The sequence below is a fragment of the Prunus avium genome, chromosome 3 (assembly GCF_965620075.1).
Source record: "Prunus avium chromosome 3, drPruAviu1.hap1.1, whole genome shotgun sequence".
Taxonomy (NCBI): Eukaryota; Viridiplantae; Streptophyta; class Magnoliopsida; order Rosales; family Rosaceae; genus Prunus; species Prunus avium.
Genome location: NC_142286.1, coordinates 35,551,591 through 35,567,971, shown reverse-complemented (window position 1 = coordinate 35,567,971; position 16,381 = coordinate 35,551,591). Strand labels below are relative to the sequence as shown.

At 35.2% G+C, this 16,381-nt stretch overlaps 2 protein-coding genes across 3 annotated transcripts; both read right to left on the bottom strand.

The window, feature by feature from the left end:
- Positions 1–4,035, bottom strand: LOC110772241 (plant/protein (DUF789)). 2 transcript variants are annotated; one of them, XM_088250828.1, is made up of 7 exons: positions 3,061–4,035; positions 2,880–3,026; positions 2,542–2,762; positions 1,886–2,105; positions 1,237–1,322; positions 791–882; positions 1–659 (listed from the first exon to the last, which is right to left on the bottom strand). In XM_088250828.1, exons 2-7 carry the CDS (start codon positions 2,967–2,969, stop codon positions 397–399), a joined length of 972 nt encoding a protein of 323 aa, XP_088106954.1. In that variant the 5' UTR covers positions 2,970–3,026; positions 3,061–4,035; the 3' UTR covers positions 1–396. The 2 variants fall into 2 exon arrangements, with proteins under 2 accessions (XP_088106954.1, XP_021832359.1); XM_021976667.2 differs by having other exon boundaries at positions 2,880–4,035.
- Positions 4,036–13,131: 9,096 nt separating this feature from the next.
- On the bottom strand, positions 13,132–14,084 carry PSB27 (photosystem II family protein). The gene has a single exon (XM_021976622.2). The coding sequence runs from the start codon at positions 13,880–13,882 to the stop codon at positions 13,358–13,360; it is 525 nt and encodes a 174-aa protein (XP_021832314.2). The 5' UTR covers positions 13,883–14,084; the 3' UTR covers positions 13,132–13,357.
- Positions 14,085–16,381: the final 2,297 nt, after the last annotated feature.

The window sequence follows — 16,381 nt, the reverse complement described above, 5'->3', positions numbered from 1 at the left end:
TTTTCCTCATCTCCCATAGGTTTTTTCTTTTTCATAAAATGGTCAAGGGAATATAATTTACAGAAAGCACTATTATAAACTCATAATTCAAGAGCCTCTCTCTAACCTCACCCATCTCTCTCTACTGACTAAATACAAAAGGCCCAACAAAAGGAGTCAAAAGTCATCACATACCCTCTACTTATCTCATACATGGGGATGAACACTAAAACACCCTATCAATAACCAAGTACGTACGGCACGAAGAAGAAATCAACCACAAAATCCTCAAGACTTGTAGCCAATTTACTCCAAAACAAAGGTTAACAAAAACCAAATTATCCAAAGTGAGGATTTTAGTGTGGTCAATCACTTTCAAGTGAGAGTTGTTTTTTTTTTTCTTCTTCTTTTTCTCTTTCAAAAGTAGTGGCACTGGCCACCACGCCGAATGGCCGTGAAGTAGTTGAAGTCGTGGTGCTGGACCCTAAGTTGCTTTAGCCAAGAATCAGCCACGCTCAATAGTGACATGAGCCTTTCTTGGTCCCTTCCACAATTGCCTGAGACCCACACATTCCCTTGCATCTTGTAAGTGGCCAAGCCAAATGGAGGGAGAGAGATGCTTTCCCCTTTCTTTCGCTTCCGCTGTTCATCGCTCTCCATATCGTCCTCAAGGTCCATGTCTACACAGAGAGCATCATGTGGTGTTATGTCAATATTGTGCGTATACATAGCTTTCTGAGAATTTAGATATTTAAGGTGAAAATGGCATGAGCATAGAAACAAAACAAAGTGAAAGGGACTGAGAGAATACCTTGAAAAGAAGATGAAAGGGTGTGATAAGTGAGGAAGGATGTGGACAGATCCTTTATTGTCCTTCCCATGGGAATGTGATAAATGGGGTACCTGAAAATAATCACATTGACAATGTTAAAAACAAATATGAATTTCTATTAATAAGGGAACATGCTAATGTGCGTAATTACAGTCATTTGGGTATTACAAGCAGTAATTATTCTCTACAAAGCATAATTAAAGCTCATGTGGGACTGATTTTCTCAAGTGTTACACACACTGCGCTATGAAGCAACAAAATGAAAAAGTTGAGAAGCATGCTTTTTTTTTTTGGTCGAAAGAGAAACATGCTTTACTACTCTGCTTCAATTTAGATATTTATTTGGGTGTCATGTGTTCAGGCGTGCATGGAGAGAGAGAGAGAGAGAGAGAGAGAGAGAGAGAGAGAGAGAGAGAGATATGTACCAAGCAACAGCCATCCAACTAGCTGGTGATAGATCAACACTCCTCAATGACATCAAGCCAGGGTATCTTTCAGCTAATGTATTGATCTGAAAGCATAGAACGAACAAAGTGTCAATCAAATCCATATGCTTTTATTATATGGATAGTAAAACGGAACCTGAGAAACGAATCAGCACTAGTTTTCACAACCATCCAAAAAAATATAAACTCATGTCTTGAAGGGAATCATACATTCTTCTTCCAAAACAGTAAAAGTCAAAAAGAGAAAAGAACATCCAAGGCAAGAACATATTCTCATGAAGACAAATGATAGTTACAAATACAAGATAAACAAATTTAAATTATAAATGATAACTATGTGTCTCTCCTTTTGTGTGTGTGTGTGTGTGTGTGTGTGTGTGTGAGAGAGAGAGAGAGAGAGGAGGAATAATCATTAAAGGGAAATATCGATTTTAATATTTAGGGTCTAAAGTTTAGATACCTAACAAACAGGAGAAAGTAGTCAGATGACTATAACAAATCCATTAATGTTTTGATTACTCTTATGTTTAAGGAGAAAAAGGGCAAGCAGATAGGACACAAATCAAACCGAAAGAACCAGAAAAATAGAAAGCTACAAAGTAAGGTTTATGAACTAAAAAAAGGGTACCTTATCCATGAGAGGAACTCTTCCATAGGGAGTTGATCTCTCAAAATACTCGAAATATAGGTACCCTAATCTATCATTCACATGCCAGAGATTGTCTTGCTCAAACCCACCATCTTCTGAGGAGCATGCATCCCATCTCCATTTATCACTTTCACTCTCAAAACTGCATGAATCACTAAACGAATCCCTTGTCTCACAGTCACCCGACTCGGCCTCTTCCCTGAAAAAACTTATTTAAATGTGATTTTGCCATTGCAGGTGTTTAAGAAACACAGATACCGAATTCAATTGTAAATTATATAAAGTTGGAATAAGTAAACCATATCAGAAGAGCATGTATTACCAAATCAATGTTGTCCAACTAACCCATATCTGAATCTAAGCATTTCAATGGTACAGCAAATCCAAAAACACCACCAGATACACAATAGCCACCACAGATAACAAACTCGAATGATGCTTTCGACCAAAAAAGAAAAAACTTGAATGATGCCATATTGGTTTTGAGCCAATCAAAAACAGCATTTTACAAATTTGATCACCCCAACAATCAGATTACCAAACCAAGCAGGCACAGCTACTACATATGTAATTCAACCTCAGATATAAGTAAAACCCACAAGGAGAATTGCATGTGTGAAAACTGAAATTGATACCTGAAGCTATTCACAGATGAATTGCTGGTGAAAATTTGAATAGCAGAGAGATAAGGGACATAGTACTGCACAAGGGTCTCGCCGCTGTCCAAGGCAATATTAACTCCAGCACCATATGCACTCCATTCATCATAACAATTCCAGAGATCACTCAATGTGAAATACTCAACCTTTTCTCTCTCCCACGGGTGCCATAGACGGTTGAGGTTCCTAATCTCAGACTGCAGCACGATCATGAATACCAACATGTTCAAGAAAACAAAATCAGCATGCAATTTGATGAAAAATCATTCATTTACAAACAACCCAGAAACAGAAAAAGGCAGAAAATTACAAACCTTGGGTAGGAATTGGGATTGGAGCACTGGTGTTGTACAATGGAGGAAGCACTCAAGGTTTGATTGCATTGACCCTTTGTCCAAAATCATATTTTTTTTCTCTGTGATTCTTTTAAAAATGAGAGAGAGAGAGAGAGAGAGAGAGAGAGAGAGAGAGAGAGAGAGAGAGAGAGAGAGAGAGGAGAGAGAGCGAACTTGGAGATTTTCGCTCACCCTGAATCAGAGAGAGAGAGAGAGAAACAAAAACAAAAAAGATTTCTCTCACCCCAACCTGAAAAACAGAGCGAACCTTATAAAAACAGAAAGAGAAAAACAGAGGAGAGAGAGAGAGAGCGAAAGAAATGGGAAAGGGAGAGACTGATTGTCGGGATTTGATTTCCCTAGAAAACACAGAGACAGAGAAAATGGCAAAAATGCGAAATGGGCCTACGACAGACTTCTATTTTTTGACGTTTCGACAGAAATATTCACGGGCAACTCTAAGTACTAAGTCTTCTCACCTCTGTTATTTTTTCACAGAGAGTCTTCGCTGGCAATGCTATCAATTCCCAACTGATTTCCGTTCTCCCCAGAATTTAAATTCCGGCCAGTTCTCCATACACGGACAGAGAAAACAAACTCAATTCTCTACGCTTGTTTCTTGGTTTTTCTAATTTCTGACTCTTTTTTTTCTTCCTTCCACTAACCTTAAAGAAAACTCAAGCCGGTTCTGGTTTGGTAGATTTTGAAGATACGGACTTGTCCTTGATCAAGTCACGACAATTCAACGTTAACCCTTCAAGCTGAATCAAACCCACCAGAAAACCCACGAAAATCCCATAAAGAAACAGGCTTTCCCCGAGAACTTCGAAGGAAAAGAAATCCTGAGAAAATGAGAGAAAAGTTCTGAAAAGAGTTTTCTGAGTGAGAGATTGATGAGTTTTTTTCTGTGGTAGTTTTCGAGATGTACGCACAAACAAGGTAACAAAGGAGACGTTTTGCAACAGAAATATGAAGGAAAATAAAGGAAATAACTTTCCCGGAAAAGCAGAGCAAGCAAGGCAAAAACACAGAGAGAGAGAGAGAGAGAGAGAGAGAGAGAAGAAAATATCAGAACAACCCAGTTGAGCTTTATGTTCTAGAAAGAGCCATTTTGTAGAGATAAAAAGCAGCGAAAAGATGGAGAGATTTTGGGATACCAACAAATAATTAAGGCATCAGAATACCAGATTTACCATTTAAGAGTCTCATCTGTCACAATCAAAGGTCCCTCCCTCTAAAAGATAACCATATGAATTTTCTTTTCTGTTTGCTTCTATCCTTTTTATTTTCCTATTTAAGATTTAATCCAATACATGGCAGCTCAAGATTTAACTCAGTAGGACTTGGTCTCCATGGCTTGCTCGGTAAGCAGCATGATCATCTTTCAACTATTCATGTTTTTCTTTTCAACACTGCAATTTCCAAATAAATAAATAAAAATTGATACGAAGGAGGATCAAAAAATAATATGTTTTTTTAACTGAAACTCTTTTAAACTTATTTCTCTCTAACTTCGGTGTTCGGGATTTGCGTTTTTTTAGTACAAACGATTAAGAGAGGGGGTTTTCACAAACATTCATTATATTTACGTTTTATTCATTGGATTTACGAAATACAATATATTTGCGTTTTCTTATATAACCCAAAAGTTGGTCGTGGTCGAGAGTCGGGACTTTATTTTGTAATTTCGATTGCTTTGAAGAAGAAAAAAATATTGTATGTTTTAGCTTTTTTTTTCTTTTTATTATTTCCTATTACATGCACAATATAAAACAATTATAGGAGGAACTAAATTTGTGATCTCATCGTATCCAAACAACCATTTCTTCTTTCACGGCTTCCTAAATTATTGACTCCAAAAAATAACAATTATTTTATCTTTTTTTAGTAAGAAAGTACAATAATGTTATCATTCCAGCTTATAATTGCATGAACATTAGTTTTTTTTTTTCCTTCTTTGCTTGTCCTCATTTGTAACAACTACCAAATTTGTTAACCAAATTTGTACCCAATGAATTGGTATGATATTATCGATTTGTACCAAATTTGACATAATAAAAACAAATGAACCAATCTATTCCATCCTAATATAATTTTATAATTCTTCTACTCATATTTAATTGTTATTTTGATAATAACGTGTGATTTTCATTTAAAATGTGAAGAAAAGTGCCGAGAAAATATCGATTTTAGACCTCGGAGAGCATGACTTTGAAGATGAATCCTACTACCTACTTCATTTTAATTGTTTTGTTAATTACTATTTTTGTTCCACAGCTGTGGGACATTAACTATTTATTATTTCACTATTTAATTATTTTCCATAGCTACAAGGCAAGGAAAGGTTCGTGAAGAAGAAGGAAAACTTGGCATTTGGCAGACCGCGTAGACGTAACAACAGGAACACTGTCACAAAATACGTAAAATACGACGACGTAGAATGCCTGCAGAAGCAATTAGCTTTGAGTATTTATTTATTTCTTCTCTCTTTTTTTTTTCCCTTTTTTTTGAGTCCACAATTATATTGAACAGTCTGAACACGGGGAATAGACATCCAGTACGGCAGGGCACAGGGTAGCGTTGATGAGGAAGTAAGCTTGATGTGATGCTGAAATTTTGGAGTGGGCCCCGGTGGGCCCTCCACTTTGACCAGTAGATTTGCTAGGATCGTGTTGATAAGTCTGACAGTAATGTGTATGAATAGGTAGATCTCAGATCCGTCCAAAATTATGGAGATGACAACGCAGGAGATTAAGACATTTCCCCCCCTTAAAATCTTGGTTTAGTGACAAGTTTTCTGGGGCTTGATATGTCATTTGGCAGCATGTTTCATGCTTTTCTAATTTTCCCTTTCTGAGACAAAAAATAAAAATAAAGTAACCCATTATTGGATAGCTACCTCATCTTTCTTCCTCTTTTCTCAATCTCATCCACCAATGAATTCTATGATCGAAATTCTTTCATTTTTGAGGACAAAAATTAAAGATAATTTCACCAATAAGTATATCCTCACTCTGCACCTGAGTTCCAATCCTACTACCCGTAGTTTAGATTAAATTAAAATAAAATATCATCTATTATTGCGGAGTAATAATGAAAAAGTACAAGAAGATGACACTGAGGAGAACGCTAATTATTTTATTAGTATTATCAACCCAATGGATAATGAAGGCCAAAGAACAAAAATCCAGTGGGTCATCATACCATATAGAGCCTAAAGAACTAAGAGACAAAATTCAAAGAAAAAAATTTGAACAAGTTAAAAAGAAAATGACTGTTTATTTTCTTCTGCATAACTCTGTTACTGAACAAGACGTGGCATAATGTTTTTGGTGGTCGCTAAAGAAGAAAATGACACTGGGGACCGATGTGAAACTGTAAATGGTAGCAGTGCTACATGTCGTTTGCTGGCAAGATTGTATGTATGTATGTGAGTTGGGTTTAATTTCAGGTGCATCTTCTATCTATCCAAACTTCAAAAGGGCCCCCACCTGAGGGACCCATCTGCGACATATTTTTCTGCATATTTAATTTGACGCATTATTTCCACCTACAAATATGATCATGATAAGAATCCGAAAAGAAAACGAAGCGAACTTGCCCCACCCCCTTGAATCTGCTGTCTGCTAGCACTTTCAAAGCTTTGTCGAAACTGTTTGAAACTCACAAATAATTAACAAAATAAAGTGCTGCCTATATATAACAACCCTAGCTAACCGCTACAAGCTTTTAGCTCAATCACTGGCTAAAGGAAGGAAGGGATCCTAGAGCCTAGAGGAAGTCAATTTCAGCAGACTCAAAACCCTAAGCCTACACTAGCTTAAGAGTTCATTTGTTTTCATGTGATCGGTTTTGAAAGTTGGATGGATATGTGTAACTAGCTATGTTGCTAAAAGTTGTGAATAGAGGTGTAAATTGGATTCGAAAATTCGATTTTGACTGCTTTTCATTCCGAACATCAAAATCAATTCTGACAACCTGAGAAATTTTTTGAAAGTTAAAAAAGGTACTGTTTTTACTTAGTTTTATTTTTATTTTATTTTTCAGGAAGAGCTTGCATTAATTTTCCATGCCAATTGTAAAAGTCTTCAATTTGTTTTGTTTGGAATGTCTCAAATTTGAATTCTCAATTCTCCGGTTCAAGAAAGAAATCTTTTAGTAATCTCTACTATAATGACATGTTCATTCCTTCGACAAAAAGGAAAGAAATTGTGATATAACTTCATTGCATTGTGCATTGTGCATTTGCATTAGATAGGTGCATGCCACATCTAACCCAAAATTTCCTAACAAACAAATCCGCACATTAATGAATATATGGAAAACAAAGTGCTATAATTATGATGCTACCACGATCGTTTTCCATATTGTGATTGAAAGTCAAACTACGTAAAGACTACGTGTGCATCTTTAATTTTTTTTAAAAATTTTATTTATTGGTTTCGAAATTCCGAAATTATGCTGAAGGAAAGAGAGAAATGAGCAACAAGGAATGAATGATAGGCCAAACGTTTCATATTGTTTTAATTCTTTTTTTCAAATTTTATTTCTTTAGAAATTATATAAATAAATGTATGAATAAAATGAAATATAATATTAGATCAGTCGCGGTCAGCAAGTAGCAAGTAGGGTTTCTTTTTCATGGCCCATGCATTAAAGATGAATTGGTTAAGTAGTGAGCTAGCTGCTCGTTGGGAGTTGGGAAAACAAATCCTCCATTCATCCAAGGCCAATTTCTGAAGTGTATATTCAACCGTTTCTGGTTGGAGACTCCGTAGGTGTTTGGTATAGTTGACTTCCTCATTTTGTTAGAAAACGCTTTTAGTTCTTCTAGAAGTACTTTTAAATGAGCTTTTATTATGTTTGGATGCTATTGAAATTTATTATTACTAGTACAAATCACTGTTTCATTTTTTTTTTCACTTATATATATTGTACTCATATTTTTGTGGTTTAATTTTGCCATAAAAAAATATTGTATAAGTGTGCTCCAATTGTGTGCATGTACTAATTTTCAACTCCTGTCACAATCCAAAAAATATGAAGAACAAAAAGAAACGAAAACTCCTATGAAATTCACGTTTGATTAACTAAGGGCCTGTTGATAATCATTTTATTTTATTTTCATTTTCATTTTTTGTGCTATAATATAAGGAAAAAGATGGAGAATGAGAATGTAGATGGGATTGAGAGGGAAGAGATGAGAGGGGAGGATTGGAGGGGGGGAGTAACAAAAGTATGAACAAAAACTATAAACTAATTAAAATTGTTTTCACTTTTGTTACTTCTCCTCTCATCCTCTCTCTCAATCTCTTCCGCACTCTCATTTTCCTCTATACTTTAGCACAAAAATATGAAAATTGAAAATTAAAATTGAAATGGTTATCAAACGGACCCTAAGGTAAGTGACCTAGTACTATAAAAAGGTCGATGAGAAGAAAATAGTCAATCAACCAAATTGTACAAATAAATAACCGAAAAATATTGTCCTACTTTTACCCATGATTGAAGGCATAGGGCAATTTTGGAGTGCTAAGCTTTGAAATTTAAAGCATTAAATCCCATAAAAGTTCACAAAATGTATAAGTATACTCCAATTGTGTGCATGTACTAATTTTCAACTCCTATCACAATCCAATAAATAAAATAAAAATGAATGAAATTTCCTATGAAATTCACGTTTGATTAATTAAGGGCCCATTTGATAACCATTTCAATTTTTGTTTTTTATTTTTTGTTTTTATTTTTTGTGCTAGAGTATAAAGGAAAAAGAAGGAGAATGAGAGTGGAGATGAGATTGAGAGGGAAGAGATGAGAGGGGAGGATGGGAGGGAGGAGTAACAAAAGTGTAAACAAAAACTAAAAACTAATTAAAATTATTTTCACTTTTGTTACTCTTCCCTCCCATCCTTTCTCTCAGTCTCTTCCGCACTCTCATTTTCCTTTATACTCTAGTACAAACAAATGAAAAGTGAAAATTAAAAACTAAAATTAAAATGGTTATCAAACGGACCCTAAGGTAAGTGACCTAGTACTATAGGAAGGTCGACTAGAAGAAAATAATCAAACAACCAAATTGTACAAATAAATAATCGAAAAATATTGTCCTGCTTTTACCCATGATTGAAGGCACAGGGCAATTTTGGAGTGCTTAGCTTTGAAATTGAAAGCATTGAATCCCATAAAAGGTCACAAATGTGGTGCCCTTTCAACTATACTGGGTGATTAGAGGTAATGTCTGCTTAGGTAAGTGATAAATTAAATTACATTATAAATATCTTTAAAAGCGATAGAACTAGGAGTTAAATGAAATAAAGAAGCAGCAAAAAAAAAAACTCCTAGTAAGTTAACTCGATTTCACGAGTAGATTATGAAACCGTGTCCTTTTTCTTAAATTCAAATAATAAATTTATAACAACTGATTTGTGAAGAAATTACAGAAAACAAATTTAATTTGTTTCGCACTTCTGCTTCTTACGTTTTCGAAACTGTTCAATTCCAGCTATAAAACGATAACTTAAACTATAAAACCAAACTCTTGCATTTACTGAGCTCTTGGGACTAGTCAGGTGGTGAGGGAAATTAAAAATAAATAAAAAGTCAAGTGTATGATAAATTATTGTTTAATCTCAGTCACGATAAAATTACCATATGCTTTTGTTTTTGTTTTTAATACAAGCGATAGTCTAAACCAGAGAGGGGGGGTTTCTCACACACACACAACCAAGATGCCATGTGTATTCGAATTTGAAACCTCCGATTTGCAAGTTAAGGCCCTTTTTCACTGGGCTAAATCCGATTGGCTATTATCTAATATATAGTATTTCAATAAAACACTTAATTATGTGTTAATAAGAGACATATGTGTAATTTATTTACATATGCTCGTTGAATTTGCCTCATATATTAACCGTTGGATTTGCATCAAAAGTTTAGAACATGGGAAGAAAGAGACACTAGAAGAAGATAGAAAAGGAAGTAAAAACAAACAAAAGTGGGGGGCTTTTCTCCTCACTCTTGAAGAATATGCTTTCAACTCAAGGTTTTATGCCGGTGTAGTTTAAGTATGAATACTTTTCTCAACACCCGTCAACTTCGCCTAAGTTCCAAACTCCGGGTCCATGAAACTGTTCTCAACAAAAAAATATATTGTTACCGCGATTGAAGGGAAATGGGAAGCTTAAAAATATTCGTGGGGAAGAATATGGGAAAATGAAAGGAAATTGGAGACGGTGCCTTAATTGACTCCACACTTTAAGTATTTCTTATTTTTATCCCGAAATTAAAATGGGAAAAAAACCAATTGAATGACACTTTTGTTATGTGCTATTTTTTTGGTCTTGCCAACGAGTGTTTTGAGGCATTTGTTTTGTTTTGTTTTGTTTTTTTTCAAAAAATCTTTTCTATTGAGAGGGGTGATAGCATACTAAACTCATACATACTGCACGGATGCTAAGTCTCGAATTCAAAACATTTCATGAAGGGAGCATTTGCTGCAAACCACAACACTAGTAGGTCATTTGCAGGTATTTATCTTGTTATTGTATTGAATGTCAAGAAAACACATTTAAAGATGTAATAGTAGTTAAGAGCATTTATTTATGCACCCGAAGTTTTATGTTCGATTACTCTCTTCTTCAATATCGCTTATATACCCAAAAAAAAAACCCTAACGCGGCGTGCGTGAGAGAGAAGAAGGTCTCAGACCAGAAAAAAAAAAAAAAAAAAAAAAGAGAAGAAGGTGTGTATGTACTATGTTGGGTCGTTGTAGCATCTAATGGGCTTGTGTGGATGGACCCGAGAGTGTCCCTATTATCTTAAATCCCACCGAAGTTTAGTACTTTCCAAACCTGTCCCGCTCTCACTGGGGTCAAATACTGAAAACCATTTAAGCACCCCTTCCTAATTCCCCAAACTAAGATTTCACCTCCTCAAATAAGCTCCTCACTCAACCTCCTCATTCTAGCCTCTCCAAACTAGCTATGCAGTCCCAAGTAATTGTAAAAGTCGGACAAGTCCAAAATAGTCTAGTCCCACCGACTTAAGCATTTCTTAATTGTCAAATTTGTGAAATGAGTATGTTCCGTGGAAAATGAAGATAGCATTTTGTTTTCCAGTGGCTAAGTTTAAACATGCCCATAGTTTTTGGAATGTATCAAATGGGTTTTTATATTTTGTAATTATGTGCATGGACTAACGAAACCGTTAGGCTATATATGCAACGCGTGAAGCTGACTATATGCAGGCGGCCTCTAGTGTTTGATGAAGTAAAGTCTATGTAGAAGTCAATTAGGGTTTATCTAATCTAAATTCCTAGATTCACATACACCATGGATCTGGTCCAGATTATTAGGTCTTTATCTTTAACTTCATCTGCCTCATCTCTTAGTTCCGTGAAGCTAAAGGAAGCAAGAGTATCGACACTATTCTATCACTTGGGTACAACGCATTGTTTGACTCTTAAGAAAGCTCTAACACGTGTTGCGTTGTGGGTAAAGTTAACTATTGAACAAATATTGGATCATGTCGATTAATTCTTTAGTGTGATCAAAATACAATTATGAAATGTTTAACGGTTTCAATTCGTGCTGTTAATTAATTGAGACTCGGCTTAATGTGCATGGCCATGTTGAGTTTAGAATACAAAGACTAGAAGCTAAGCAAATTGTTAACAAGGAGAGACCACCAAACCTAATTACTTTCCTTAATTGACTAATCCAGTCTCTTTGAGAGAGAGAGAGAGAGAGAGAGAGAGAGAGAACGTCACCAAATTGCTTGTGGTCGAGGATAGATGGGCCATGCCAGCAAGCAAATTGCTTCTTCACTATCACTACAATGTTCTCTTTAAGTGCAATTGCTAAAAACTACATGCCCTTTGAGTAAAAGTATTGCTCTCAGTCTTTGTTAAGGCCCAATAAATATACCTAACCATCTTCTTACCATTCATATATATATTAGCCGCCCATATGCAAGTAGGTATTGTTTAATTTGTGCACTTCACCTAACCATACACACCCTTAGAAATTTCTCTACCGCAACCACTATACTTGAAGCTTTCCAACCCAAAGGTTGCGTCTAAATATTCGTTGACTTCTCTGTAAGTCTTGCCACATATTTGCAACAGAATGGAGACATGTTACGCCATTTTGTTTGTCCAACAATAGCAGAAAAAAAAAAAAAGGTTTAGTCTTTTTATTAGTCCCTGAACTTAGACCCGATTTGCATTTGAGTACCTTAATTTTCAAAATGGTTCCTGTGGTCTTTCAACTTCAGTTTCGTTAGGACAAATGGTCCTGCTGTTAATTTTGTTAACTTTTCTGTTAAATGCAGCGGCAAAATGGTATTTTTGTATCAAAATTGATTAAAATATGAATAAAAAAAATTAAAATTAAACTCTCTCTCTCTCCCCCTCTATCCCGATTTCCACTCCCCCCAAACTTAATTTTTCTTTTTTTTTTTGTTGGTTTTTTATTTGATTGTTATTTTAAAGATATGATTTTTTATTCTTTTTTTTTGTTTTAATATAAAATTACCATTTTGCCCCTGCATTTAACTGAAAAAGTTAACAAAATTGACGGAAGGACCATTTGTCCTAACGAAAGTGAAGTTAAAGGACCACGGGAACCATTTTGGAAATTGAGGTACTCAAATGCAAATCGGGTCTAAATTGAGGGACTAATAAAACGATTAAACCAAAAAAAAAGGTACCAAATTGAGTTGCATGTTGGGCCTTTCTGCTAAAGGTATTGAACATTTGAATGGATCGATACTAGCACTTAGCCCCAATAACGGGCCTCTTAGGATATAGTTAGAGATTTTAATCTATGTTGGACAAATGAGGCCCAAAACCCGAAAAATTTGCAAACCAAATTCACAACATACTAAACCGTTACACTTTGGCAGTGTGCATGTGAGAGAACCCTTCTATTTCTTAAATTTGATAAAAAAACGTTGTCTTATTTATTTATTTATATGAATTTTATTTTCTTAAGGTTATATTTTGCAATCTCTTTTTGGTTGTTGAATCTTTCCAAGCCATGACATACAATGCACATAACTTTTCAGCGCAGTGAGGTAGCAATGAGCTTTTTTTAGCTTCGAAAGTTATATAAACTGAGCAATGTGTAACAGGGGGTTCAATTTGAGGATAGCAATTGACAATTTTATTTTTTTTTAAATGCAATTGACAATTCAGAATCTAAATATACTCACATATATATAACACTGTTAATTGAGGATATGAATGTAGTAAATGTATTAAACAGGGTTTTCATGATGATAAAAACCCCACCATTAATCTCACTCTGTAACCTCATAATTAACCTCATAATTACCAAACAAAATGTAAAAAAATGCAACAGTTCAAAATACTAATTATATTAATAATACAAAAAAAAAATGCTCCTCTCTCCATGAGTACTGATCAATATTCCCTTTTTTGTTTTTTGTTTTTGAATTTACCTGCCTCTTAATAAGGCCTTCTCTGCAGTTTCCACCTCTTCCAAAATCCTCGCCTTTCTCTTTGCCGGAAGTGGAGCTGTTGGTCCAAAACTAACATAATGCCCTGACACTGCATTGATTGCCGAATACATGTCTCTGAAAGAGACCCTGCTAAGCAGAGTCTTCTCCCGCCTGTACTTAGCCACCCAAGAATTTGATGTCTCTCTGAGCTCAGCCACAGCAGAAGCCACATTGGGATCGTTCCTGTCCATGTTAATGGTGTTTCTCACCTTGTTGATCACCTCCTCTGTTTCTTTAACGTACTCTTCATCCGAAGCCGCAAGTGCGGATGGTGTCAGTGGGAAGAGCCATGCTGGTGACGACAGACTTGCCACCGCCGCCGCCGCCGCGAAAGATAAGAATTCGCGGCGGCGGGGTTGTGGGATTGTGGTTGTGGTGGAGGTGGTGGTGGGTTTGGTGGCCTTGATTGGAGGGAGGGATTTGAGTTTAGAGGTGGGAGTTAGGAGTGTGGGTGAGGCCATGGTTTGGTAAGTTGAGGGAGTGGAGGGAGAGAGGATTGGGAGGAGAGAAAGAGTTTTGTGTTTGTAGGAGTAGAGCAGTAATTGGGTTTGTGCCACGTGTGCTTATCACCTTATCTTAGTTTTTGGTCTTATGGATGAGAGGTGACCCAATGAGATCTTAGATATAGATCTGCTTGGGGTGTGTGTGTGTTCTTAATTAGGTTGAAGCTACTTGAAGTTTGTGAGGCCTTCCTTCACTGGCTGCATTTAAAACAGCAAAACTAAGAACACAATTTTTTTTTATGGAAGGACAACAATCTTGGTTTGGAGACTTGGGAGCATGAAGAAACTAAAGAACAACCCAAAAGGAAGCTACAAAAGCTTTGGGCCTAAATGAACTTAAATGTCCTTGGGAAAAAAAGACAATTTTAAGCCTATATTGGTAATAAACTTGGGCTCAAAGAGAATTTTAATCCTTAGGATACTTCATCATCCATGTAATGTTTCAATCCATTTTAATATAGTTTTTTTTCTCGAAAAAATACAAGCGATAGTCTAAACTACAAGAAAGAGGAGAATTTTTCAAACACAATACCAAGGTGCCATAATTTGCAAATCCCCATTGGCATTCGTTGTAATAATTTGAGATTCCTAAGTTCTCTAACTTGTACGACCAAAAAGAGTTCTCTAACTTGTAAAATCCAAGTTGTAATTTCAGACCAAATCCAGATTCCTTTGTTTGAGCTGGTGGTCTGCCAACTCTGTCCATGCTGTCCTCGTTTATTCAGACTGCTATTGTAACTTTGTTCAGGAACTTGGATGGTTAATCTATTCAGCATATTAGCTCACACTTTTCTCCTATTACACAACATGATTTGTTCTCATAGCTAGTCTCGTATGCCTCCCCATTTGCTTGTAAACTGTGCTTATTGTTTAGTTTATATGAAAATATATATATATACACATTTATATTCAAATACAAGTTCTCCAAATCCAAATTCAAATTCATCCCGAAGGCCATGTTTAGTGACTAAGATTGAATCGGATTAGGAGGTATGATTGGAAATGATAAATATCTTTTATTGGCACTATTGTCCCGAGTTTGTGTTGTGACTCTCGAATCTTGAGTTCAAGGTGAAAGGGGTTGGAGTAGTATGATTATGTATCCCACTTTTTTTGTAGAATAAATTATCATACAAAAATGCACATAATATAATTACGATAAGATTAACTTCTATCCTATCTACATTATTTTTTAGCATCAAACATGGTATTGGATTAAGCTAATCCAATTATACTACTTATTCTACCCACCAATCCCTCAGTCCAAGAAAAAGCTTTTTAGAGAACATGCATTCTACTCTCGTAGCACAAAAAGGAAATTACAGCCCCTGTTTTGTTCCTCAAATGATTCATTTCACTGGCAGGTGCTTGCCTAATTTTACTTTCCAACTTTATTTACTTGGGCAATATTGATCCAGCAACTCAACCTCGGGTTTAGTTCCAATATATATTTTTTTTAATGGTATAGTTTGCATATCATATATGAACCCCACTCAGTTTTTATCTTTATTGTTTTAAAATATAAGATTGATGGAAAAAGGTATTGGGGTACATACTTGTTACTTCATAAAGAAGCTAAGGGTAACATTTGTGCTACCCCTTTTCATCATTCTATCTTGTACCCATCCATACATTTAAAAAGGAAGGTGTCCCCAACTTTTTGACTAAAAATACGAAGTAATCAATGTAAAATTCCATATAAAAATATATATTTCTCTTTTTTGTTTGTTTTTTTGTTATTAAATTCCATTTTGAAATCGTAAAAAGAATGGAAAATAAACTAAAAAGAATCCGAGGGACATGTGTGTAAATGAATATTAAGAGTGGTAATTACCAATTAGAGCATCAAATGAGAATTATTATAATATTTTGTATGGTCATTCCATGTGGTTATGATCCTTAATCATGACCAAATAATCATTTGTCATTAAAAAAAAATAATGTGGACAATAAAATTCAGTAGACAGGTAGAACATAACGAAGTTGAGATAAGGGCCTACATTTTTAGAATTGTTTTTAGGATATTTTTTGTAAAGATAAAGAACCGCAGTAAAGCCATGACTTGAAAGTTTGTGGAAAGGATATATAAATAAATATATTTTTATTCTTTCTACTGATAAATTATGAAACAACAGGAAGAAGGGAAAAGGCTAGAGGAAAGCATAAAAAAGTTAGAACATATCCATGACTTTATATATATTTATTTATCAAATGATGAAATTTCATTACGAAAAATTCACCAAAAGATAATAGGCACAAATATGACAATACAAGAAACTCAGTAATAAAGCACAAATCTAATCCGCAATATAAGATAAACATGAGCAATAGACTACCTCAAATAATGATATCAACAAATAAACAAAACTAACATTGACTAAAACTAACCAAATTGAAAACAACAGCAGCAAAAACCCCAAAAATACATAAACACCACCAAACTTCAACCATAAACCA